General features: G+C 42.1%; 1 protein-coding gene across 1 annotated transcript; it reads right to left on the reverse strand.

Annotated features, from left to right (window-relative positions):
- Positions 1 to 27,924, reverse strand: EVA1B (eva-1 homolog B). The gene is made up of 3 exons (XM_089678976.1): positions 27,627 to 27,924; positions 10,208 to 10,291; positions 1 to 5,207 (listed from the first exon to the last, which is right to left on the reverse strand). The coding sequence occupies exons 2-3, from the start codon at positions 10,275 to 10,277 to the stop codon at positions 4,780 to 4,782; spliced, it is 498 nt and encodes a 165-aa protein (XP_089535102.1). The 5' UTR covers positions 10,278 to 10,291; positions 27,627 to 27,924; the 3' UTR covers positions 1 to 4,779.

Here is a 27,924-nt window from a genome sequence, read left to right on the forward strand (position 1 = left end):
TTGTATTTGAAAACAATTTAATAGAGTTCCAAAAACATAGAAAATAAAACTATAGCATAAAATTCAGAATTACATTTTATAAAATACAGCACTTTAATATTTTGCCATGTACAAAAATGTTTCTTTTTTTTTTTTTTTTTTTTTATTTTATACATTGAAGATTGCACATCATATGGGCCTTTATTTGTCACTGGCAGTCTTTTGTAGCCTACTAAATTATAGTACACTACTATACCATTCACCTACTCTATCTAAGAAAATCAAGCAAAACGTTCTCATTCATTAAAAAATAACTCATCTTTCATCACATGCTTACAGTATGTCAGGCATCAGGATCCTCCTACCTTCTAAGTCAGCAGCCCACAGGCTAAAAATGGTTTGCTAGAACTCTGTCTTTATCGCACAGGTGGCGAACACCTTATGCCATACATGGGTCGAAATTCAACCAATTTTTTGTCCGAAAATCAGACCTAAGAATATTTTTCGCTCTGTTAGTGGGTCAATGGCACCGGCCGATTTTCATGGTTTGTCCTCTTTTCAGTGATCGGTTATGTTGGAAAATGCATGAAAAACAAACGATTTTCGACTCAGTGATAGTCAAATCGTACGATAATTTTTCCGAAACGAATATGCGCATGAGCCATGACCTAGAAGGAACAGAAGTTTTGCCTGTTATATGGGGTGAACTTTATGACTTGGTCGGGCAATTTTTTAAATCATTCATGGCACCATCGAATTACCGAGCAAACAACGTTTTCGATTTTCAGACGCAAAATCGTTCAGAATTTGACCCATGTATGGCCTGCGTTACTTTGTATGCAACATTTGTATGAACACATACACTATATTGCCATAATTATTTGGACACCCTTCCAAATCATTGGATACAGGTGTTCCAGTTACTTCCATGGCTACAGGTGTAAGCACCTAGGCATGCAGACTGCTTCTACAAACATTTGGGAAAGAATGGGTCGCTCTCAAGAGCTCAGTCTATCCTCCTTCTACGTCAGCAGCCCACAACCTAAAAATGGCTTGCTAGAACTCTGTCTCCTCTGTCTTTAGCACTATTTTCCTATGAGAAAGGAGTTTTGTAGAATATTTAATAAGTTAGTGCAAAGATAAGCGATAATCTTTAACCTACAGTAACCAAGAAGGCCATAGCTGTCAGCAGCCTGTCAGAAAACTGATAAAAAGTGACTTGTGGCTGGCCACTATTTACTTGTGCACCTTAAATATGGAATTTACTAATTAAATTCAGACTTATTACAGACAACTAATACACACTGCCCGATTTTCTAAAGGGGGGGGGACATTTAGATATTTATTTTTAGGCAAAAGGTTACAGTGCTAAAGTATGGCTACAGTAAGAATTTGCTGCATGGTGACTACATGTCGATAATGTTAGAATTTCATGTTAAGTCTAATTTTGTACACATACAGTACATATAGTCAGAGCTGGAAGGTTCAATAGTGTTTCCACCACTAGTCCCTACTTATAATAATTAGAATCATTTGGAAATGATGAAACATTTTCCCATTACCCAGAATGGACATACCTTTTTTTTTAAAAAAAAACTTTTTTCTATATTCTACAGCTCGGGTGTCAAACTGGCGGCCCTCCAGCTGTCGCCAAACTACAAGTCCCATGAGGCATTGCAAGATTAACAGTTACAAGCATTACTCCCAAAGGCAGAGGCATGATGGGACTTGTAGTTTCGCAACAGCTGGAGGGCCGCCAGATTGACTCCCATGTCCTAAGATATCTATAGACCTATCCAATGATAAACTGACACAGCAACATTTAGTTTAGTATGAGAACAGATCTTATCACTTACTACACAGGAAAAAACCCACTTAAGCCTAATATTCGGCCCATGTGTAGGGGAGATGGTCTGACAGAAGCCGGCCGTTGGGCCGGCTTTTTTCAAAGGGGCATGACCATAAAAGGTCTACTGATTGGCTCCCATTGGCTGAGAGCGCTGATCGGAGTGTTCTGGCGGGGGCCATCCACCCTGTCAGAACACAATAGCACAGCAAGGAAGACCGCTGTACTAACATTGGATAGTTGGTACAGCGGCTCCTCCCGAGCTGTCAGGTTTTTTTTTATTCAACCTGCTGGAATGAATGAAAAAAATCTAGTAGTGTGTACCAGGCTTTAGGCCATTTGAAAGGGTATCAAAATGAATGCTCCCTAATGCCAGATCTCAAAGGGTGGATTGATCCATGCAGTTATACACATACCTGCCTACTTTTTGAAGGTGTGTAAAACTGATCAACAGAAGCGGTCGTTAGACCGGCTTCTATTGAATGATCCTACTGGAAAACCAACATTCAATCAGCATTTGCAGCCAATGGCCCCCTCCTGTCTACAAAGACAAGGCAGGAGAGGTCCCTACATCAACATGCTTGTGTTGATGTTGGTATTTGTGATTTTTTTTTTCGTTCAACCCACTATTTGAATGAAAAAAAAAAAACGTATCGTGTGTACCCAGATTAACACACACAGGCACTTAGTGAAGTATCAGCTTTACTTAGAATTCCCAGAGATGTTGCCTGCAGCATTTTGGCTTGCTGTGCTTGATGCTTCAGACCTATTCTATTTCACTGCTCACCCCAACCTGGCCCCCTTGGCTAGGAGAAATTTTGAGAGCTGGACAAAACATGGAAGAATACTTATGTTGAATGCAAGAGAGCACCATATTTATAAGGCTAGAAGGTGTGCATATAGAAGTTAGAAGATTGTCTAAATAAGTAGGCTTGAGTAATGATCAGGACGTCTGTAGTTAAACACACTGTAGATGTCAGAGGACATTTTTGTAGATTGGATTGTGTACTCAGTACCAACTAATACATCTGCCAGTGTTGGTGGAAGAGTCTGCAGTGCATATACAGTACATACATGTTTGTAGGAAATGTGCATAATGAGCAAAAGAAAGATTGTGCAGTGGTCAAATCAATAGTTACCTTGTGACCTCTGTCTTTAAGGTAAGCTTTAAAAAAAAAAGCTCCAAGAAGGGCAAAGAATGTAACAACTTAGTATGCAAAACTAACATCAGAGCAACTTTTACAGAAAAAAAATAAATCAGTGCTTTAAATAAAGTTTTTATTAAAAAAAATCACTTCCTGACATTGCCCGTGTGGGAGCATTTAATGTTAATGTGGAATGTTCTATCCTCAGGGGAGATTCAGGAATGAAACTTAAAGCACCAGTGTTCCCACAGTGTGGGGGAACAAGAAGAAAAACAGATGTATTTTAAACCAAGAGGCCAGAAAGTCCTATAATAAATTGCAGACTGGTTAACCCATTGCAGAGGCAGGCCTGCTACAGATTACTAAACCGTGAACAGGCTTACACATACTGTACAGTACAAGGCACAAGGATGTATGGTTGTTATCCGGTACTGCATGTTCCAGCATATTTAGAGTTAATCGTAAGGTAATGCCGCACTGCCTCACCCAGAGAAATAAATTACATCACAAGGCTGAACACATCATCCATGTAGAGTCACAAATAGATTTTGAAACATGCTGCAAGGATTGAAGTGTATGTTTTTGTACACTGTATATTTTTCTATTTGTCAATGTGCTTCTGTGAACAGATATAAGGCTCCATGCACACAAGGTGTTTTGATAACGATGGTAACGTTAGCTGTGTAAAGTCATGTTAAAAATGTGAGTTTTTCAGCTTTTTTTAGCGTTTTTGCATTGGCGTTTATTGGAGTTTTCCTGCGTTTTTGGTTTTTAGCGGGTTTTTTTTATTTAGAAAATTTTTTTTTGAGGGGGTTAAAAAAAAGTCCAAAAATGCCGGCTTGCAGCATTAGAGCGTTTTTACAGGTACAAAAAACTCCTCTAGAAACCCAATAGTCCTGGGTTTTTTTTCCAGCCAAAGAAGTCCCATCCAAAAAACATTGATTACAATCTATGTGTGCATGGACACATAGGATAACATGCTGGGGGGTTTACTGGCTGTAGAAAAAAACGTCAAAAGCCAAAAACAGCAGCTGTAAAAACATCCAGTGTGCATGAGGACTAAATCACACACACAACAAATGCAGAACCTCTGTATACATTTCCCAGTTGGATTTTTTTCCCAGCTTTACACATATATTTATCATCCTATGCATCAGAAACCTCCACATATACATTGTATACTATCTCAGGATGGATACCAGCAGTTTACCTGCATATCACACTGTGATTGAAAAGACAGACAACCCAAAAGTGAACTGATGTTATCATAAAGGATCCATATAAGATAGTGAAAAGAAATGCTGGTTGCAATAACCTTTTTCCTGGGTAGCATGTCTAGAAAATCTTAAAATCATTACACTCATTCTTATACGCCTTTATGTAATGATTACCAGAGCTTTCATTTTTGAATTTTACATTTCAGAGGCCATAGTGAATCATGGCACTGGAAAGTGCCCAACATGTAAAAGATCACCCAAGACATATGGTACCATCAGTGGCATAATATATGTGTTTGGTCAGCTGTGACCTTTTATAAGTGCCGCGTACCATCATACTATGAAACTATTCCAAGTTCTGATCCACCACTAGGCAGCAACGGCATCATTAAACTCTGTATTCTTTCATATTTTTAGAAAGATATCCATTGGCATCCATATTAGTGGAAAGTTACTGGTCTAATAAGATAAAGGTACTTGAAGGAATGTGCCTGGATATCTGATATTCTGTACGTTGGAAGACAAGGAAAGGCAGTTGCATTTTAACTGCTGAGAAATAGCACCAACTTCAGTTTAACTTCTTGTGTTACCATTAATAGTAATGTACGCGTCCAATGGTGCCCGTTCCTGTGCCCAGAATATCAGGTTGTCCATTCCGCCATATTTCTCGGATTATCCTCTCCCTCTCTTCTAACCTCTGGGCTCTCTCCAGCTCTTCTGCTGAGGTGAACACATTGACTGACAGAGTACCATCCAGTGGGGTCTGGGCTCCTAGGGGTGTGTCTGTCACAGGGGTCAAGATAAATGTTTCTTCATTGTCATCGCTGTCTGGATCCTCTCCATCCACTACAACAGACAGTGGCTCTTTTACACAGTCTTTGGGAGGAGTCTTTTTTGGTTTAGAAGGAACGCTGGGAGTCCGAGGCTTGCAAGAGATGCGGATCACCAGCATACACAGTGTTAATATCAGTCCAAAGCATACTCCAAGCACAAAGTAAAGACCAAAGGATTCCGGGTTATCTAAAAACAAAGGTTCAAAATGGTAAATTGTATGTCAAAATACTCATTGCAATTCAGAGTTCCAGTTATTGTAGTTATTGGTTTGTCAGTTAGCTACATTAAAAAGTCATTTTATATCAATCAATATGGCATTAGTCATAGAACAGTAAGAATTTGTCAATACTTGTGTCAATAACTTCTTTTTTTTTTTTTTAACATGCAGAGATATTTGCTCATACAAATTCATTTATGTTTTTGAAAGTAAGTTTGTTTAGCAGTAGATGTGAGGCTGGTAGATGTCTTAGTGTAAGTAATAGCCAATGAAATGTCTGTTTATCTGTTATCTATACTGCCAGGAACCACAACAATGCCCTCCACCCTTATTTAAAAAGTGAATGGAGCACACATTCAGTGAACAGAATTTTTTCTCTATTGGAAAGGAAATCCTGAGCATTTTTAAAAAGTATTGCCTGTGATTACAAATACTTCTGACTGTTGGAATTGCCTGTCATTTGTCTCTACGTAACAAAATTCCCGTCTGATTGTTGCAGCCGATGTTTGAATACGGTTTACTACTTACAAATGTCAGGCCACATATGACCACCTTGCAGTATGTCACATGGTGTGCTTAAGGAATAGTTTATGAAGAACTGGGCGGAAATTGGAGCTGTTGGCCACCGCAACTGATTACTCTTTTTTCACGTGTAAAAAGCTTTCCAAATGATGGCAATGGGAAAAAGCCCTGCTTCATTCCCGTTTTCATGCATCAGCTCCAGTGCTAGCTCTTTTATTTTATATGTGGTCATCATTTCTCCTATATATTCTACTCTTAAGGTAAAGGTACACAGGCCTCATCCATGATACACTCTGGCCCTGACAGTAACTATCTGAACTGAATGCAATTTAGAGCAGATCTTCACCCTCAATGTGATGTTGCCTCCTCTCCACCTCTCCTCCCCTCCACTTTGAAAATTGGGCCTTTTTTCTTTTACTTTTTTTTAATACAAAACCTTTGGCCTATCCCCTCCCTGAACATCACTCACAGGAGGGGGGCAGGCTTAGCAGTGCATCATCAGGAGAGCAGCTAAATCCAGAAGAGCCAGCAGCTTCCCAATGGTATCATGTAAGAAGATGGTGGCACAGGACCGAGCAGGGGCCAGAAGAAAAGCGGATCTCAACAGGACAACACTAAATCCTTTGGGCAGGTGAGTATCTTAACTGTGCAGGACCTAGAACCAGGTAAGCAGGGTTTAAAATAAAAAGGAGGGGTGGAGGCATAAAGATCCACTTTAAAGAAAAATTATCACCAGAAATTGAAAATGTTGTTGAATTCCCCAGGGGACCCAATGCACATATCACTTAGACCTGTTAAGATCTGTGCAGTGGTTTTGAAAAAAAATATTTTTCTTCACTGTCTGTGCAGGCTTTAGCTCCACCCAAGGCTGAAGCCCAATTTATGGGCATTCATATAGAGGAGTTACAGCCAGCACTGAACCCACCTCCCCCTCTTCATGCTGCAGCCCTGTGCCCTCTCTCCTGTGTTACCTTCTTTATATTGACAATATTTCATTTTACTGACAGGTTAAAGACTGTTCTCATCCCACCAGCTATTCAAAGGAGAGAGGAATAGCTGACAACACTAGCTCAACACTGCACAGATTTATACTTGACCAAATGCTATTTACACTTGGTCCCCTGGGGGATTTAATGGGGATTTTCTATTTCTTACAATCTTTCTTCTTTAGGCGGGGTTGCACTGTAAGTTAATAGAAAGCAAACTGAACTTTCCAAACATTATGCCTGCAGTGTTCATGTACATCAAGACAAATAAAAATCAAGTCTTATTTGCTTACACTGACGTACCTTCAGCAGTATTTTAATTTGTTCCATACCAGCCACCAGCACTACTCTGGTTGAGCTGAGCTAAAATAAGGGGGTGTTGGAGGAATTCAAGTGCAGCCCTGATGCCTGTTTAACGTACCCTAAAACTGCAATTAAATTGGAGAGATCTGTTGTCCTCTGCTGTCTGTATTTGTGGATAACTCTGCTTTTAATATGACCAGGTTGTTCATGTACATCTCTTCCTGTCTCCACTTGGCTGGGTTGAAAAACCCGGGAAGGAGAAAGTGGTGAGATTGTAGCTGAGACCATATACCCCCATAGTAGAACTGTTGTTGTTCCAGGCTAGAAGCAGGAGTTATTTTGTAAGTGTTCCTCTGTTAATAGTTTACTATTGCCTATATATAGCTGCCTATAGCTGATGATGACAGAAATACATATGTTGCCTTGTTATCTCACATGCCGTATACCAGATAGTTTAGTCTGTAACCCAGTGTGCATGTGTAGTGGTCACCTTGCTGTATGTTAGTAGGAGAACCTGTTTATTGCAATAGAGTTTATATGCAGCTCTTGTTAATCTAGTTAACCCTGTCCATTCTGGCCTGGAATTCAATAGCTAGTTCTAGCTCAGGACTCAATAACCAGCATAGGGTAGAGCCAGGTTGGGCCACTTGATAGTCAGATGGCTGGTTGCATGACAGATTAGATGCTACTAGGGACTAAGCACAGGGTAGATAGGCTGACTCAGTAACACACCTTGGTTTCTGCAGGTGAAAAGCTGCATACCAGGCAGGCTGGACAACAGCTAAAAGTTCTCCCCATCACTGCAGTGCTTGTCTTCAGGTCCCTGACACAAAGACGAATGCTGTATCCTCAGTAGCCCCTGCAAATGGACTTTGCTGCAATATTTGTCTGGAGGTATCTGTATTAATAACTACATATTCTTGAGTATAGCTGTACAATTCCACCAGGACTCTTGTTGGGTACCTTGCTCATAACAGCTGTTTGTACATTGGATGTATGTACTATTATGAATCTTTTCCTATATAAAGCTTGTATTATTTCCATACTGCTGTGCATCTACAGTATATTTTTATGGTTAATATTATATGATGGTTGCAGTAGTTCCTCTTCTCCCATTACTTTGATTAGATTGATGATTAATAGCCCAGGAAGGAAATTCCTTCTGTTCCCAGAGGCCCTGTCCTGGGTGAAGGAACTGCCAACTTTATTATCAATCCCACTCCTCCACTTAGCAAAGGTCCTGGTTCTTTTATTTTCCTACAGGCTTGCGAAATATCCTGTTTGGGGAGAGCCATTTCTCATTACCCCCACCCCAAAAGAGAACTACACCATACTTTAGGGTTGCTGTTAATGGTGAGGTTCTATTGTGCAAATAATGTAACCTTGTTTATGCACATACCTGTGCATAGTCTTCCATTGCAGTATTTACTGTAACAAACACAGGAAAAAGTCAGTGTGTTTGTATGAAAATTATATATATATATATATATATATATATATATATATATATCGTATTTTTCGCTCCATAAGACATACTTTTTTCCCCCCAAAAAATGGGGGAAAATGTCCGTGCGTTACCTGTCACATGTCCCAGAAAACTACGGGGAGGGAGGACAACTTCCACTTCCGTTCACCTAGGCAGCGGAAGTGGGAGCGGGTACCTGTCAAATAGGGGTACCTGCTCCCCAAAGGTCTTCAGTCTCTGGTCATCTCCTGTACTATGTCCGCAGTCTCTGGTCATCCCCTGTACTATGTCTGCAGTCTCTGGTCATCCTCTGTACTATGTCTGCAGCCTCTGGTCATCTTCTGTACTATGTCCACAGTCTCTGGTCATCTCCTGTACTATGTCCGCAGTCTCTTGTCATCTCCTGTACTATGTCCGCAGTCTCTGGTCATCTCCTGTAGTATGTCTCCGCAGTCTCTGGTCATCTCCTGTACTATGTCTGTAGTCTCTGGTCATCTCCCGTACTATGTCCGCAGTCTCTGGTCATCTCCTGTAATATGTCTGCAGTCTCTGGTCATCTCCTATAGTATGTTCACAGTCTCTGGTCATCTCCTGTGGTATGTCCGCAGTCTCTGGTCATCTCCTATACTGTGTCCGCAGTCTCTGGTCATCTCCTGTACTATGTCTGCAATCTCTGGTCATCTCCTGTAGTACATCTGCAGTCTCTGGTCATCTCCTGTACTATGTCCGCAGTCTCTGGTCATCTACTGTACTATGTGTGCAGTCTCTGGTCATCTCCTGTAGTACATCTGCAGTCTCTGGTCATTTCCTATACTATGTCTGCAGTCCATTGGTTCAGAATATTTTTTTTCTTGTTTTCCTCCTCTAAAAACTAGGCGTGTCTTATGGTCATGTGCGTCTTGTGGGGTGAAAAATACGGTGTATATATATATTTTTTTTTTTTTTTAATTACTATTATTATTATTATGTAACTACATTTTTCCCCTATTAGAGCTGTATGCATGAATCTAACAGCTGTAAGGTTTACAGTACTCACAACTTTATTCAGAACCCAAGAGCTGTAAAAGAGGCAAACACTATTGTTCACAATTGAGATATTTCTGAAACTGTTGCACAAAAGAAAGCTTTTTGGGTGCTTGATATTAAAGAAGGCCATGGATCAGTATTTTTTTTCAACAAGGGGGTTGAACAAAAAAACTGACCCAATTCCACCATCCATGCATTCAATGTGGATGGGGGAATCCTCTGCTGTGTGGTTGTATTCTGACAGTGAAGAGACTCCCCCACCATCAGAATACACAGATCAACACTGCAGCTTTGGCGCTGACTGAGCGAGAATATACTGAAAATGTGGTCAGTCAGCACAAGGACTTCTGTTCAACCATAGTGCCTATACATAGATCAAAATGTATCTGGTCCCTGCTGAACTGGCCAAACTTCGATCAATGTTTGGCCAGCTAAAGAGCAGAAGATCACATTAAGCCTCAGGACATTAGCAGTGTTTGTGTAGAAGCCTCCGGTGCACTGGCAATTATGTCACATCAGTAAATGGAAGAACATCACCAAGAGCTGACCACATTGACGTCATCTGTCTCGTTGGCTAAAACACACTTTCTGCATTGCAACTCCGGGCTGCCATATGTTTACATTTATAAGCTCTAAAGACATTTTAGAATCAAATACAGTACCGTACCTCTAATATGAGCATATGCTGCTATGCTGTTACTTAGAAACTCCATTTCCCTCTTGTGAGTATCCATCATCTGAGATTTTCGATCTTAAAAGTGAAAAGATATGTCAAAATTTCACAATATCTGCGATTTTCAATTCATTAACAGTTGTATGTGCTCTTTGGGTAAAAGATCATTGAAACATGTGCTATTTATTTGGAACTACTCCTACAGAACCTTACTGGGGATAGTGTACACAGCCTTCTGACTCAGAAGCAGGTCAAGCACAGGAAAATGGTCTGCCTTTGGGCATGTCTGAGATGCAGTCACATTAAAGTAGTTCTAAAGGCAGGACATTTTTTACTTTAATGCATTCCTTGCATTTGCATTAAGGTAAAAAAAAGTCCCAGTATTTGTATCACCCCTCCTCTCACCCCCAGTATTTGTACCACTCGATCCAGTGCTGTGCCTGTTTGCAACGGCTCTCTCCTCTCTCCCTGAATTTACAGGTCAAAGAGGCAGCATTGGGAGCTATTGGCTCCTGCCGGTGTCAATCAAATCTTGTGAGAAGCAGGCAGGGCCAAGTCACTCTGTGTGTCTATGGACGCACATAACCCAGCTTGGGAGTGAGAACGCATGTGCACCCCCATAGAAAGCCAAGAACGTTGGATGAGGACCCCAGAAGAGGAGATGCAGAGCCGCTCTATGCAAAAGCATTGCACAGAGTAGGTAAGTTTAACGTGTTTGTTATTTAAAAAAAAATATTTTAGCCTTTACAGCTACTTTAACTTGTATGAAGGAATCAAAGCAACAATCAATGCAAGTGCAGCATAATTCTATGATCCATTTTAAACATTGCTTTCCACAGCTGTCAACAATGCTTTTCTAACTAATGTCAGATAAAAAATTAAAATTCCCTTGTACACTAGCCCTAGGCAGAAAACTTAGGCTTCATTTACACTTGTGATTGAGGGCAGTAAAAATATTTGGCTGAGATGTGTTTTTACTGCCCCCTCCAACCTCCCCCCCTTAAAGTTACATTAAAGGCAATTCTTTTTTTTTTGTAAATACCAAACAGGTCATACTTACCTGCTCTGTGCAGTGGTTTTGCACACAGCAGCCCTAATCCTCCTCTTCTTGGGTCCCCCACCAGTGCTCCTGGCCCCTCCCTCCTGCTAACTGCCTTCACAGAAAGTACCTTGCAATGGGGGCACCCAAGCAGGCTTGCTCCCGAGCCACTGATCTGCGTGTCCATTCACACACACAGCTGCAGATTGGCTCCACCCCCTCTCTCTCCTCATTGGCACACTAGCTGTGATTGACAGCCTCCTAACCAATGAAGAGGGAGAGCCCTTGAAGAGCCGAGGCTCTCATGCACATCGCTGGATCGCGATGAGGCTCAGGTAAGTATTATGGGGTCTGCTGCACACAAAATGTAATGCAACGTATGCATGAAGGTAATAAACATGGAGCCTTTACAACCACTTTAAGCTGCAAATGCAGTGGATGGGGGCGTGCATATGCCGCGATATTTGCTTTGCATCAGGGCCAGCAAAATTTATCTCTGCCGAACATGATCCACTTAACTGAATGGAGCCGTGCTGCAACCCCGTGAACTGCTGTGTGGGCTTTTAGGGGTTAAACCGGCGGTGAGGAGGTAGCATAAAACCCTCTCTGAAGAGCGATCCACCGCAGATTGCTCTTGCTTTATATGAGGCAACACATATGTAAACAAGCCCTTAGGCTTTTAGGGCCTCCTGATAGTCCCCCATTCCAGCAAGCTAACTTTCCCCATGCTTCTTCATAGCCTCAGAGCTATGGGGAATGGTCCCAGCATACGGCCCTGAATGCGAGTACCACTTGGTCCAATGTTTAGACCCATCCAGCTGCAGTAAATTTCAGCCTGCCATAGACTTTGACTGGGGCTGGACACCGTGGCTCCTGGGCGCACTACGCATGTGGCCTAACCAGGAAAACACAAGATCTCATTGAGTTGCTTTAGGTGCAGCAAGCTGAGTCCCTAAGATATGGCATCCATCAAAACTGAAGTATGATTTTCATGTAACAGGATGAAATGCAATTTGCAACAAAATGTCCCATTTATCAAGTGCAACAACCCCCGTGGCAGACCGTTAGCCTTGTCGGATCAGTAATAACTCAGCTTAGATAGGTTATTATGGGCTACTGTACGTCACACATTGGCACTGCAAATGACGCAGCTGTATTTTATGTTCTAAGTGGTATGTATGTATTTATACTATCTAAAGTAACAATCTTGCTTGGAAAATAAAACATGTTTGTGTCTGAGGTCTTCCTTTTGTATACAATAAAGCAGCCTTTTTCAACCAGGGTGCCCAGGGTGCACCCTCGGGTGCCTTCAGGATTCTTCAGGGGTGCCTTGGTAAAATGCCCAAAAACCTGATACAAGCCAGCATGTGGATCAGGCCTGCCTTTTAGTTGCACAAAGCTACAGGTTTGTATTGTACACCATTACAACTTCCTAGCTGCCGACCTGCTAAAAAAACCAATGATGCCATCAGTTGATAAGGAGGATATTGGGCACCTGCACAGCATCCTTGCTTGCCCTTCCCCTGCCCCTTTCCATCAGCATTGGGGTCACGTTAGCTGAGTGAGAGAGAGAAACAAAAGCATACTAGTCAGTATCAGTCCTCATGCGCACTGGATGTTTTTACAGCGGCTGTTTTTGGCTTTTGACGTTGTTTTTTTTTTACAGTCAGTAAACTCCCCAGCATGTTATCCTATGTGTGCATGCACACATAGACTGTAATCAACGTTTTTTGGCAGGGACATTTTTTGGCTGGAAAAAAACCCAGAACTAGTGGGTTTCTAGGGTAGTGTTTAGCTGTAAAAATGCTCTAATGCTGAAAAACGTGGTAAATCACTGCAAATCACGACAAACAAGCATTTTTGGACTTTTTTTACCAAAAACCGCAAATGTGAAATAACTCTGCAAAATGCTAATACAAAAGCGCTAAAAAACGCTGAAGAACTCACGTTTTTAACATGACTTTACACAGCTAACGTTACCAGCGTTATTAAAATGCCCCGTGTGCATGGAGCCTCAGTGTGCAAAGGTGTATTTGCTTTGAAAGAATAAATCACCTCTGACGTTGGGGTCTCACATGTGCAGATGTTGCTGTGTTCTGTAAAACTAGTTTCGTTTTTTACATTTTGTAATGGGTGCCTCAAGATAGTGCAGAATTTTAACCACTTTACAACCGTGCTATAGCTGAATGATGACTACAGTGCGGTTGTCTAGTTCTGGGAGGGCGTCATATGACGTCCTCCCAGAACGCGCCCCAGCACCACACACCCGGCGCTGTCAGTGATTGCTGTGTCCTTCGGACACAGCTGATCACATGACTAGATAAAAGGCCAATCACAGTGGCCTTTTAACATCACCAGCAGATCACAAAGTAAATACAGTTTCCGGTTATCGGCAGCACTTTCCTCACGCTGTAACAGCGTGAGGAAAGTACTGCCGATAACCAGCAAACGTCACAGAGCAGATCTGCACTGATGATCAGGGCACTGATGATCAGTGTCCTGATCATCAGTGCCACCCATCAGAGCCCAGCAGTGCTGCCCATAAGAGCCCAGCAGTGCCACCCATCAGTGCCCAGCAGTGCCACCCACAAGTACCCAGAAGTGCCACCCACCAGTGCCCAGCAGTGCCACATATCAGTGCCCAGCAGTGTTGCCCATCAGTGCTGTCCAGCAGTTGCGCCCATCAGTGCCCAGCAGGGCCACCAGTCAGTGCTCTCAGTGCCGCCTATCAGTGCCAATTGTCAGTGCCCATCAGTGCCAACTATCAATGCCTATCATTGCTGCATATCAGTGCAGCATCACCAGTGCCTCCTCATCAATGCCCACCAGTGCCGCCTCATCAGTGCCCATCAGTGCTGCCTATCTGTGCCACCTCATCAGTGCCCATCAGTGCTGCCTATCACTGCAGCCTCATCAACACACATCAGCGAAGGAGAAAAATTACCTGTTTGCAAAATTTTATAATCGAAACAAAGAAAAACTTTTTTTTTCAAATTTTTTGCTCTTTTTTGTTTATAGTGCAAAAAATACAAACCCCAGTGGCGATTAAATACCACCAAAAGGAAGCTCTATTTGTGTGAAAAAAATTATTAAAATGTTATATGGGTATAGTGTTGCATGACTGCGCAATTGTCATTCAAAGTGCAACAGCATTGAAAGCTGAAAACTTGCCTGGGCACGAAGGGGTAAAAATGCCCTGAAGGAAAGTGGTTAAAGGCTGCCTCAACTTCGTGCTTTGACTGAAAAAAGGTATAGAAACACTGCAATAAAGAAACAGAAGTCTGGAGGGTAAGCAGCATAACAGGGTATTATCAGATGAAACATAGGTATTAGTTAATCACATCCCCCACCAGCAATGACCTGGTTTCCTGCATGTCCTAAAATACATGCTTGTAACTTCCTTCCAGGTTGGAGACATTCCCTGACACTCCCATAAACAGTACAGCTTCCCTCGATCCCCGTATATCTGCCTTGATGACAGAAAACAGCTCTGATATACAGTATATGCAGCACTTCACTCACAGCCATCACTATCGTTCTGTTCATCTATGTGTTGTCTACAGGAACTATAGAATATAGAGAGATAGCAGTTGTGGAGAAATGTATGTTGGTGAACGCTGTATAGAATTCCTAATCTGACTTCATATGTGTAGTGTAACACTTTTAACCACTTGCGCTCCTGAGGATTTACCCCCCTTAATGACCAGGCCTCTTTTTGCTACTCGGTGCTGCACTAATTCAACTGATAATTGTGCGGTCATGAAAAGCTGCACCCAAACGAAATTTCCTTTTTTTCACACAAATAGAGCTTTCTTTCGGTGGTATTTGATCACCTGTGCGCTTTTTATTTTTCACGCTATAAACAAAAAAAGGCCAAAAATTTTGAAGAAAAACAATATTTTTTACTTTCAGCTATAAAAAATATATAGTAAACTCAAAGTTGGTTATAAATTTAGGCCAAAATGTATTCTGCTACATGTTTTTGGTAAAAAAAATCCCAATAAGTGTATATTGATTGCTTTGTGTGACAGTTATAGCGTCTACAAACTATGGTATAGATACTGCAATTTACGACATTTTTTTGCAATACAGCGCTGCGCTAGTTTAACGGACAATTGCACGGTCATGCAATACGGTACATAAATGAAATTTACATCCTTTTTTTCCCCACAAATTGAGCTTTCTTTTGGTGGTATTTGTTCGCCTGTGCGGTTTTTATTTTTTGCGCTATAAAAAAAAATGCTGACAATTTTGAGGTAAAAAAACAATATTTTGGACTTTTTGCTATAAAACATGTCCAGTAAAAAAAAATGTAAAAATCAAATTTAGTCATAAATTTCTGCCAAAATGTATTCAGCAACATGTCTTTGCTAAAAAAAAAACCCAATACGTGTAAATTAATTGGTTTACGTGAAAGATATAGCGTTTACAAATGGCAGGAAAGATACTGGGATTTTTAGGGGTTTTTTTATACTAATAATGGCGGCGATCAGTGACTTATGGCGGCGATCAGCGACTTATGGCGGGACTGCAGGACTGCGGCGGACATTCTGACATTGGGGGGGTACTGACTTGGGGTCACTGACATCCCCAGTGACACCAATACAGTGATCAATACAAAAAAAAAAAACACTGACACTGTACTAATGGCACTGGGGAGGAAGGGGTTAAGTTTATTTTTCAGGGAAAGGGTTAACTGTGTGAGGGGAGTGTTTTACTAGGGGGCGGGGGTGTGTACTGCAGGGAACACCGCTGATCGGGAGAGAGAAACTCTTCTGTCCTGATCAGCTTGTCCTGGAGCTGTCAGGGAACTGACAGAAAGCACAGCTACTGCAGCTGTGCTCTCTGTCAGCGATTGTCGCATATCGCCGGGACATAGCCGGTAACGACCGGCTGTGACCCGGCGACTGACATCCGCGGCTGTGATCGGACAGGTAGGGCGGTGGCGCGCCCCCTACCTGTTTACAAAACGCACGTTTTAAAACGTGCTTTTGCCCAGCCGTGCCGCCCTGCCGCCGTATTTATACAGTGGCTGGGCGGCATGTGGTTAATCATTGCCTTGTATTATGAGTCATTGTTTTCCTGTTTTCTGTGGTCGGTGTTTTCAAAGTTATTTCTTGAAAGTGAAGCTAAAGTCAAAAAAACAAAAATTACACACACAGGTCCATATATATTTGGACACAGGCACAATTTTAGGCTTTTTCAGGTATTTACCAAAACACATTCAAGCTATAGTTATATAATGGATATGGGCTGAAAGTGCACACTCTCAGGTTTATATCCAAATTGGAGGAAGGGTTTAGGAATTACAGCTCTTAAGAAAAGCCATCCCCCTTATTCAAGGGACAAAAAGTAATTGGATAAATGAATCAAAAGCTGTTTCATGGCCAGGTGTGGGCTACTCCTTCGTTATTTCTTCATCAATTAAAGCAGGGCTCCACCCAAAAGGGGAAGTTCCGCTTTAAAGCTTTGTCCCCCTCTCCCCATTAAGGATTGGCACCTTTGGGCAGCGGGTACCCAAATTTGACAGGTACCCGCTCCCACTTCCGCTGCGATCGCCTAGGCGACCAGAAGTCTTCCTACCCCCTCGCTCCCCATACTCTTGTGGGATACGTGGCAGGTCCCAGAAGACTACTACGGGACCATTCACAAAGCGCAGCGCTTCTCGTACATGCACAGTGGGCACCCGGCTGTGAAGCCACAAGCTGTCACAGCCAGGTGCCCACACTGAAGATGCCGGTGCCAGGGAGAAAAGACGACCAGTGAAACCAGCGGTGGTGAGGACACCGCTGGACCGAGGGACAGGTAAGTGGCTGTATTTTAAAAGTCAGCAGCTACAGTTTTTGTAGCTGCTGACTTTTTTTTTTTAGGTGGAACTCCGCTTTAAGCAGGTAAAAGGTCTGGAGTTGATTCTAAGTGTGGTACTTGCTTTTGGAATTTATTGCTGTGACCCTACATCATGCATTCAAAGGAGCTGTCCATGCAAGTGAAACAGGCCATTATAAGGCTTCAAAAATTAAACAAATCCATCAGAGAGATAGCAGCAACATTAGGAGTGACCAAATCAATAGTTTGGTGCATTCTGAGGAAAGAAGAACGCACTGTTGAGCTCAGCAACATAAAAAGGCATGGACGTCTACGGAAGACAACAGTGGTGGATGATCACAGGATCCTCTCTATGGTAAAGAAAAACCAATTCACAACATCCAGACAAGTGAAGTACACTCTCCAGGAGGTGGGCGTATCATTGTCAAAAGTCTACAATCAAGAGAAGACTTCACAAGAGCAAATACAGAGGGTTCACCACAAGGTGCAAACCATTCAAAAGCCTGAAGAATAGAAAAGCGAGATTAGACTTTGCCAAAAAACATCTAAAAAAGCCAGACCAGTTCTGGAAAAGCATTCTTTGGACGGATGAAATGAAGATTAATCTGCACCAGAATGACGGGAAGAAAAAAGTGTGGAGAAGGCTTGGAATAGCCCATGATCCAAAGCACACAACGTGATCTGTAAAACATGGTTGAGGCAGTGTGATGGCATGGGCATGCATGGCTTCCAGTGGCACTGGGTCATTGGTGATTATTGATGATGTGACAGAAGCAGCCGGATGATTTCTGCAGTGTTTAGAGATATACTGTCAGCCCAGAGTCAGCCAAATGCAGCAAAGGTGATTGGACGGCCCTTCACAGTACAGATGGACAATGATCTAAAACACACTGCAAAAGCAACCCAGGAGCTTTTGAAGGAAAAGAAGTGGAAAATTCTGCAATGGCAAGTCAATCACCTTATCTCAACTCAATTGAGCATGCATTTCACTTGTTGAAGGCAAAATTAAAGGCAGAAAGACCCATAAAGAACAACTGAAGACAGCTGCAGTTAGAGCCTGGCAAAGCATCAGAAAGGAGGAAACCCAGTCTTCCATAATGTCCATGGGTTCCACACTTCAGGCAGTCATTGCCAGTAAAGGATTCTCAACAAAATATTAAAAATGAACATTTTATTTATGATTATATTCTTTTGTCCAATTACATTTGAGCCCCTGAAAATGGAGGGACTGTGTATAAAAATGGTTGGAGTTCCTAAAATTTGTACTTGATATTATTGTTCAACCCCTTGAATTAAAGCTAAAAGTCTGCACTTCAAATTCATTTGGATTGTTTCATTTTAATTTATTCTGGTGGCATACAGAGCCAAAAGTATGAAAATTGTGCCTATGCCCAAATATAGGAACGTTATGCACAAATACCTTAGAAACATTCCATAGATGCCCATCTGCATTCATTCCTTTTGTAGCCACACAATCAAATGCACTGTGAGCTGAGGCTACAAGTGTAAGTGATGATGAATGATGCTCAAGTGAAAGAACACATCTTGGCATCCCTTTAGAAGAGCATGCTTGGCCACTGCAAACTGAAGCTGTGTTGTGACAATCAGTTGCTTGATTACTGTTCCAGAAGCAGGTCTGAGAATGCAATCAAGCAACTGATGGGCAGAGTGCATAGCTAAAGTCTACACCATTCAGTGGCCAGCTACCTCATTGGAATATGTGCCAATGTGGTGTTAGTTTAAGCAGAATTTCACTGACAAATTGAAGTTTCTCTCTTCCTCCTCTTACCCCTCCTCTTCAACTTTTGGAACTTTTTTTTGGGGGGGGGGGCTGAGTGGGTACTTAGTTTTGACAGGTACACGCTTTCCACTTCTGCTGGAATCACCAAAGCGATTCCACCGGAGGTTTTAACCCGTCTTTCCTTGGCCACAGGCTTCTGGTATATGTCACAGGTCCAAAAAGGCTGCAGGACCATTCACTCAGTGCTGCCCGTAAATGCACAATATGGAGATAGCTGTGAAGCAGTAAAGCTTCACAGCGACTTCCCACACTCCGCATGGCCGTGCAGAGGACTTAAAGACCAGTGAAGAACCGACCCAGATGGTAACAGTGCTGGATCCCTGGATAGGTACCGTGAATGTCTTATTATCACAAGTTAGCAGCTACAGTATTTGGAGCTGCTTACTAGAGGTGATTGTAGCCGTATTAGTGCATTTGCGACAGGAACAATTGAGTACTGAAGAAGGGGACACTCCCCGAAAGCTTGTCCTCAAAATTGTATGTTAGTGCAAATAAAAAAAGTATCACGGACAGTACTCAATGGTCCTGTAGCTGCTTACTAGTAATTGTTTTTTAAAAAGTGACCAGAGAACTGCGTTAAGCTATCTTTTAGGACTCACACATGCAAACCGGAGATATAAGTGGCAAACTCGTGCATTCCAGTGCATTTTAATGCTTTCCTAGGTGATAATGAGTCTTGCTATGGTCAACAAGGACTAGCACTGAAGTCTGTTCTCACTGAAATCGTCGATACTGCAAAAATATTCACATTTTTGTCATAATACAAGCAGTCAGCAATACTGCTATAAAAATAATGGGCTTTTTTTTTTTTTTTTTTTTTTAAATAAAAGTGAAGTGAAAACTGTATACTGCACAGCAACCAGCCGGGTTCCTTATTTTATTCTCCAGCAGTCATTTTAGAGATTGAGATAGAATCTGATCTGGTTTTTCTCTGGTAACACAAACAGGTAAATCTGTATTAAATCTAACAACAAAAATGTAATATATTGCAGCTTACAAATCTTTGAAGGTGGTCATTGCATTATTGTTCTTTTTAAGGTTTTATCGCAGTTTACCAATATATGTAATGGCTGCAATTATTAATTTTGTAGGCTTTTTTTCCTTTAATTTTACCTAGTGATACAACCAGCAAACCAGCAACACATTTTCTGATGCTTCTACTCTGGAAAGAGGAGCAACAGAGACACCCTTGGACAACAGAAGTGTCAAACTGGGGAAAGATAGTGTTAGGGCTCTTTCACACGGATGATCCGATTGGGCCTGCCTGCCCATTTTTCAGGCAGCCCCAATTGGAACCTCCATTCTCCTCTACGGAGTGGTGGGTGTAAACAGACATGTGTCCGTTTACACCCGCCGACATCTGATCTGCCAAAAAGGGACAGATGAGGATCCAATCCCCCTTCCATCCGTCGGATTGGATGAAAACGGACTGGCGGTCCATTTTCATCCAACCGCCCATTGAGGAGAGCGAGCAGCTCTGTGTCCTCTCTTCAGCAGCGAAATGGGCACAGAGCTGTCATCCACTTGCTCAGCGGAGAGCAGCGGAGAGATCCCCCGCTGAGCAAGCAGATCCACCAAACAGGTCCACTCTGTGTGAAAGGACCCGTAGGGTCCTTTCAAACAAGCGTTACAGTTTTTTTTATCAGTGCAGTCATCTTTTTTCAAAGAAAAAAATGGATCAGTTCACATCAGCTTTCCATCAGTTTACATCAGTTCTTTATCAGTTCACATCAGTTTTCATCAGTTTACATCAGTTTTCCATCTGTTTACATCTGTTTTTCATCTGTTTACATCTGTTTTTCATCGTTTACATCCTTTACCAATGCAAAAATGGACTGTATGTCCATTTACATCTGTTTACATCCTTTTTTCATCCGTTTACATCCATTTACATCCGGTTTTTGTCTGTTCCAGGGTTTTTTTACAGAAGAAAAATAGGATTTTCTTCTGTTCACAAAAACAGATGTTAATGAATGTTAACAGATGCAGACATTAACGGATGTAAACAGATGATCATCCGCTTACATCTGCTAGTCCACAGAAATACATGACAAATACGGACAGATGAAAAACGAATGTACGGAACGCCTGTGTGAAAGGACCCTTAGATGTACTAGCAGATTTAATGGATCTCCAGCTAATACTTTTTCAACAGTTACAAAAACATTTGTTTAGCTTTTGGGATAAAGGTTTTACATAAATGAATAAAATCTGATCATTTGTAAGCACCCCTGTCAGTGTTAAATCTTTTGTCTCAACCCTCTAACTACCACATTTGCTGGACAGCTAGATCTGAAAAAAAACAGACTTATGCATGCCATACATGGGTTGAATTCAGAACAAATTTTCCTTAGAAAATCAAAAATTTTGTGCATTTTGTAATCTGATGGCAGCACCATTGATTTAGAAACAAAGCCTTCAATTACACGTTGCTACAGAAAATAATTTTCGTGGCCAAGAATTTTCTTTCCAGGTCACAGCCCATGCTCGTTTCTTTTTCAACTCGCAAGATTTTCCCATCATTGATTAGAAATTCATTTGTTTTTCCAAATATTTAAAACATGTCTGATCACTCAAATTCGATGGTTGCACGAAAATCAGCCATTTCTGTGGCCCTCTAATGGTGTGGCTTTCTAACAAAATTTCTTAGAAAAGATTTTCGAAATAAAATTTTTGGGGAAATTCGGCCCGTGTATGGCTGGCTTTACTGGCTGGATCACCAGGTAACAATAAAGGAAAAATAATATGTTTTTGTTCTTGTGTTTAATACCAGGTGAGATCACTAATAATGTTTTTTCATTATTTGGCAGATGATACGCTGTACGAGTACTACTTTCTGTCACATCATCAGCTGTAACATTGTATAGAAAATAGGATTTCTATATCACTATGTAGCTTTTATGTTCACATACTGTATGTTACTATATTATGTTTTAGGCTTCATGCACACTGGGTGTTTTAATATTGCTGGTAATGTTAGCTGTGTAAAGTCACATTAAAAAACGTGAGTTTTTCAGTGGTTTTTAGCAGATTGTAAGCTCGAAAGAGCAGGGCCCTTGACCCCCTTGTGTTTTGTTTTGTTACTGTATTGTCTCATGTTCTGTCTCCCACTATAATGTACAGCGCTGAGCAAACCTTTTGGCACTATATGAATACTGTATAATAATAATAATTTGTGTATTAGCGTTTAATGGCGATTTGCCGCTTTTTTGAGTTTGCATTTTTTAGAGGTTTTTTTGATCCAAAAACGCTGGTTTTCAGCGATATACCGTGCTTTTACCGCGTTTTTCAGCATTAGAGTGTTTTTACAGCTAAAATACCCCTCTAGAAACCCACTAGTTCTGTTTTTTTTTCCAGCCAAAAAACGCCCCTGCCAAAAAATGTTGCTTACAGTCTATGTGTGCATGGACACATAGGATAACATGCTGGGGGATTTACTGGCTGTAGAAAAAAAGTCAAAAGCCAAAAACAGCGTAGTGCATGCACTGTTAGGAAGGAAACGTATTCCATCAGCCGCTGAAAATCTGCAGGCAGTCTGAAGCCACAGAAAGTAAAAGCTTTGTAACTTTTTCATGTACTGGCTGGTCACCTGTGCCTGGAGCACTGTAGTCCTTACATGTGACAATCATGTTCTTTCACTCCCTACAGCTGTCTAAAATCCCTGCGGACACATATGTCACGACCGACTCCCTGACAGCTGGGAGTTGCCAACTTCACCCCTTCCTGGCTCTTCCTGCTGCCATTTGCCAGCAAACCAGGTGTTGGAAACGTTCCCTGTTGTAACACAGTGCAGAGAACAATGGTGTGCAGTAACTCGTCCAACACATGCCAAGTGTGGTGAGACTGCTGAGACTGATGTGTGATTGGACAATGTTACTGCTTTCTGTGCTCCATGTTACTACATATGTTTACATGATTCAGATACTCACTTATTTTACAACAGCATGCAATACCTTCAGCAGGGGCGGACTGACAACTCATGGGGCCCCCGTGTCCTTGCCCAAACTCAAAAAAGCCCATGAAAAAGGTACCAGGGGCAGCTCATGGGGCCCCCTACTGACCCGGGCCCTCGGGCAGTGCCTGGGTTTCCAAATGGTCAGTCCGTCCCTGACCTTCAGTAACATCAATATCCATACCAGGGGCGGACTGACAACTCATGGGACCCCCGGGCAATAAGGGATCATGGGGCCCCTGTGTCCTTGCCCAAACTCAAAAAAGCCTATGAAAAAGGTACCAGGGGCATCTCATGGGGCCCCCTACTGACCCCGGGCCTTCGGGCAGTGCCCGAGTTTCAAAATGGTCAGCCCGCCCCTGATCCATACAATATACAATCTACTTATACAATTTATGACCAATGAATTTCAGATTTACCAAAACTATGTAATATGCTGACCTACCTCATCTATCCAATCAACTTGTATCCTACTAGGCAGGCCTTTCCACTACATAGATGTTGGTAAATTGTACAATTAGAGGGTAAGGTGTATGGAAAGCTTAAAGTGAAACTAAGGGTCCTTTCACACAGAGTGGACCCGTTTAACGGATCCGCTTGCTCAGTGAGGGATCTCTCCGCTGATCCCCGCTGAGCAAGCAGATGACAGGTCTGTGTCTGCTCCGCTGCTGCAGAGAGGACACAGAGCTGCTCGCTCTCCTCAGTGGGCAGTCAAATAAAAACAGACCGCCTGTCTGATTTCATCCGACCCGATCTAATGGATGGAAGGGGAATTGGATCCGCATCCGTCCCTTTTTGGCGGATAGGATTGGATGTTGGTCAGTGTAAAATGACACGTCTGTTTACACCCGCCGCTCCATAGAGGAGAATGGAGGTTCCAATCAGGTGGACCAGATCGGAACGTACATGTGAAATATCCCTAAGGTTCTTGTAGAAGAGGAAGGGAATGGGTTCAATTCACTAAGCCCTGGTTCACACGGATGCGGTGCGGAATTCGCAGAGTTTTCTGTGTGAATTCAGCACTGCATCACATTCGCACATGCGAACCGCTGCGGGTGTGTATGTTAACAACACCCTGAAAGCGGTCCACAAAACGCGGAGCGATGTGCAGACTCGGATCGCATAGGTGTGAATACCCATGCAATACGATTCTAGTGTGGACCCAAAAAAGGGTCCTGCACCATTTTGGTGCGGGGGCGGTGCGATTACAGCCATACAATATGTATGGCTCCAATAGCACCGCACACAAATCGCATGTGATTTGCACAGGAATGTGGTGCGGTTCCTGTGCGAATCACATGCGATATACCGCACCACATATATGTGAACCCAGGCTAAAGGTTACCACATGCAATAACACGGCCACGTGACTTATTTGCATAAATTATCATATGTGGTAACAAAATGTCCAATTCACAAAAAAAAGAGGTATTTAACACAAAATTAAAAATGTGTCGGTAAAAAAACGTATGGTAAGCTGTTAAGTCCAATTCACAAACAGAAAGTAAAAAAAGATGTGATATTTATCACTCGGGTTTTACTGGCAGTATCACATGCGGAATTATTTCAGATGCAGCGAGGGGGTCCCCCCCAACCCCTAGGGCTCTGGTATGGATATTAAGGGGAACCCCATGCCAATTTTTTTTAAAAAACAGTGTGGGGTCCCCCCCAGATCCGTGCCAGACCCAAAATCCCTTAGGATTGTGAGGGGACCCACATGCCTTTTTATTTTACATTTTGGTGTGGGGCTCCCCCAAAATCCATACCAGACCCGAGGGTCATTTTTTTTTTATACATTTTGATGTGGGGTTCCCCCAAAATCCATACCAGACCTAAGGGCCATTTTTGTTTTTTTTTTAATTTTGGTGTGGGGTCTTCCTTAAAATCCATACCAGACTCAAAGGGCCTAGTATGAATTGTGGGGCCCACAGTTTTTTTTCCATCATTTGTAATTGTCGGCATGTTTCGTTTACATTCAGCCGTCAGTGGGCCACCCGCTGACAGCTGATGAGTCATCTGTTGTTAAGGAGCAAAAGGTATTATATTTGGGGGACCTGTACATTAAAAAGGGGAAGAAATGATATACAGAGAGGGGGCCTGAACTTTATAAGATAGGGAGGGATGCTATATGATGATCTGTACATTATAAGGGGACTGATATATGGGGAAGATATACATTATAATAGGGGAACAGATGGTATATGGGGGGACCTGTACATTATAGGAGCAGAATGGGTGATATATTATTGTTATTATTATTATTATAATACAGGATTTATAAAGCACCAATAGTTTGTGCAGCACTTTACAAAATGAAGGTAGACATTACAATTACAATACAATTTGTTACAAGAGGAAACAGAGGGTCCTGCTCCTTAGAGCTTACAATCTAGGAGATATGGGTGGACCTAAACATTTGAAGTTCAGCCATTTGACAAATTTGTATATTATGTTGGGGAGGAGTGATATATGGGGGATCTGTACTGTAATACCAGTACTTTCGGACATTTCGGACATATCCTTTAAATCCCTCCCACTTTTAGTGCAATTTAGCCATACCAGCTAGTTGTCCTGCAATTAGCCTGCTCTCGACTCCTCCCCCATTCTCAGGAATTACAGTTTTAAAATATTCCCAGGTATGTCAACTGCGTTACTACTGCAAACACAAACTGCATAAGCTGATATGACTTAAACCAGTGTTTCTCAACCTTTTTAAAGTCAAGGCACCCCTTAAAATTATGAACAGTCATGAGGCACCCCATTCTAAAATGGGGAGCCTCAAGACTGTCTATAATTTTCAAAGGGCACCCCATTTTAAAATGTGAAAAACTATTCAAATGGTTTTATATAACGCAGCAACATCCACACATGTAGGACACCCATTGTTAGAGGTGATTTATTCTTTCAAAGCAAATACACTTTAGCACACTGGTACTGACTAGTATTCCATTGTTTCTCTTCTCCCTCAGTTTTTCTCCATCACTGAGCTAATGTGACCCTAGCACTGATGGAGAGGGGCTGGAGAGGGTCAAACTAGGATGCTGTGTAGGCAACCAACATCCTCCTTATCAACTGATGAGGTCATTGGTTGTCGGGACGCTGGCGGCTAGGTTGTAATGGTGCACAATGGAAACCTGTGGCTTTGTGTAACTAAAAGGCAGGCTTTTTCCAGGCTTGTATACAAGTTTTGGGCAATTTTTGAGACATTTTGCCAAAGCACCCCTGAAGAAACCTCAAGGCACCCCATGGTGCCTGGGCACCCTGGTTGAGAAATGCTGACTTAGGCCGCCATACATGGGTCGAAAATCAACCAATTTTTCGTCTGAAAATTGGACCTAAGAATAGTTGGCCGATTTTCGCTCTGTTAGTGGGTCAATGGCATTGGCCGATTTTCGTGGTTCCCCCCCTTTTCAGTGATCGGGCATGTTGGAAAAACAACCGATTTTCGACTCAATGATGGTCAAATCGTATGATTGTTTTTCCAAAAAGAATATGCGCATGAGCCATGACCTGGATGGAACAGAAGTTTTGCATATTATATGGGGTGAACTTTATGACTTGGCCAGCTGATTTTTGAAATTAATAATGGCATCATCGGATTACCGAGCGTACAGCGTTTCAGGTTTTTGGACGAAATAATCTTTCAGAATTCAAACCATGTATGGCCTGCATAAAACTACCATTTATTACAGGTACTTATATAGCGCCATCAATTTACGCAGTGCTTTACATATATATTGTACATTCCTATCAGCCCTAACCCTCAAGGGGTATACAATCTAAAGTCCCTAACTCACATTCAAACATACACATATTAGGGACAATTTAGACAGGAGCCAATTCACCTACCAGTTTCTCTTTGGAGAGTGGGAGGAAACCGAAGTACCTGGAGGAAACCCACGCAGGCACAGGGAGAACATACAAACTCCAGGCAGGTGGTGCCATGGTTGGGATTCAAAGCAATGATCCTAGTACTACCGGGCAGAAGTGCTAACCATTTAGCCACTGTGCTGCCCATTACAATGCATTAACGCGTAAATTGCTAATATAGCACTTAATTAATTTGTTTTCATTTTTCTTTCCTTCTCCTCCTTCATGAAAACACTGTGCATATGCATATTTCCTGTTCTGCGTGAATATATTACTCTGCTTGTTTGCTGAAAGTTTTCTTCCTCTGAATACTGTAAAAAGTTTGCACACAAGAAAACAAAGAGGGGGATTTATTACAACTGAAGCAGACAGAACCTGGCACAGCTGTACAATGGCAACCAATCAGCTTCCACCTATCATTTTCAAAGGTTAACTGAACAAGCTGAAGCAAGAAGCTGATTGGTTATTATACACACTTCTCTAGATTATGTCTACTCCAGTGTTAGTAAATTGCCCTCAAAGTATTACATTCCTCAGACCATTACAAAACAAGACTTTAATCCCTCTGACAAGCACAGCCCCTGATGAGTCTGGAAGTGTGATTGCAGCTGTATTTACTGCTGCAAGATAAAGGACAAGGATATTGCCCATAGCAAGGCTCCATTCTATAGCCTGTAATAGGGAACATGTCTGGAATGGACAACACTCACAATCCTTGTCCCATAAACCAGCACTGCTGCATTTTTACATACAGTGATATCTGACTTGTGATCTGGCCCCCAGCTCTGTTCCTGCACTCAAACATGTAATCAGCTTCCACAATGATTTCCTTTTCAATGCAGGGATTATGGTGACATCACACTGCTTTAATAATGACAAGTAAAAAAAAAATGCCAGCCATGTAGATATTTGTAAATTCACTTACCATCCAGGGGTGTCCTCTCTGGTGTCAGTCTCCCAGTGGTGCTGTCACTCCTAGCTGACTTCTTTATTGTGTAGCTATGCACAGCACTTTTATTGTGCTAGAAGCGACACCCTTTATTAAATTCCTCCAACATAACTGAGTGATGAGTTGTCTCTCTTTTTTCCCTCTTTTGTGCTGTTTGTTGCACAGCAGCTCTCTTCTCAGGTTGTGTGTAGTGAAGGATTGCTGTTGGCTGAGTGCAGAGGGTAGACTGGGAATTGCAGTGAATCCCTCCTTCTCCTTCACTTCCCTCCCTCTG

This window comes from Staurois parvus, unplaced genomic scaffold (genome assembly GCF_062004578.1).
Source record: "Staurois parvus isolate SC_StPar_1 unplaced genomic scaffold, SC_StPar_1.0 ptg000214l, whole genome shotgun sequence".
NCBI lineage: Eukaryota > Metazoa > Chordata > Amphibia > Anura > Ranidae > Staurois > Staurois parvus.

Excerpts from the sequence above, each read along its gene's own strand:
- EVA1B (XM_089678976.1), bottom strand. The coding sequence starts at position 10,277 with ATGATGGATACTCACAAGAGGGAAATGGAGTTTCTAAGTAACAGCATA. Across the intron at positions 5,208-10,207 it reads AGCATATGCTCATATTAGAG|ATAACCCGGAATCCTTTGGT; the intron begins GTACGGTACTGT and ends CTTTGTTTTTAG.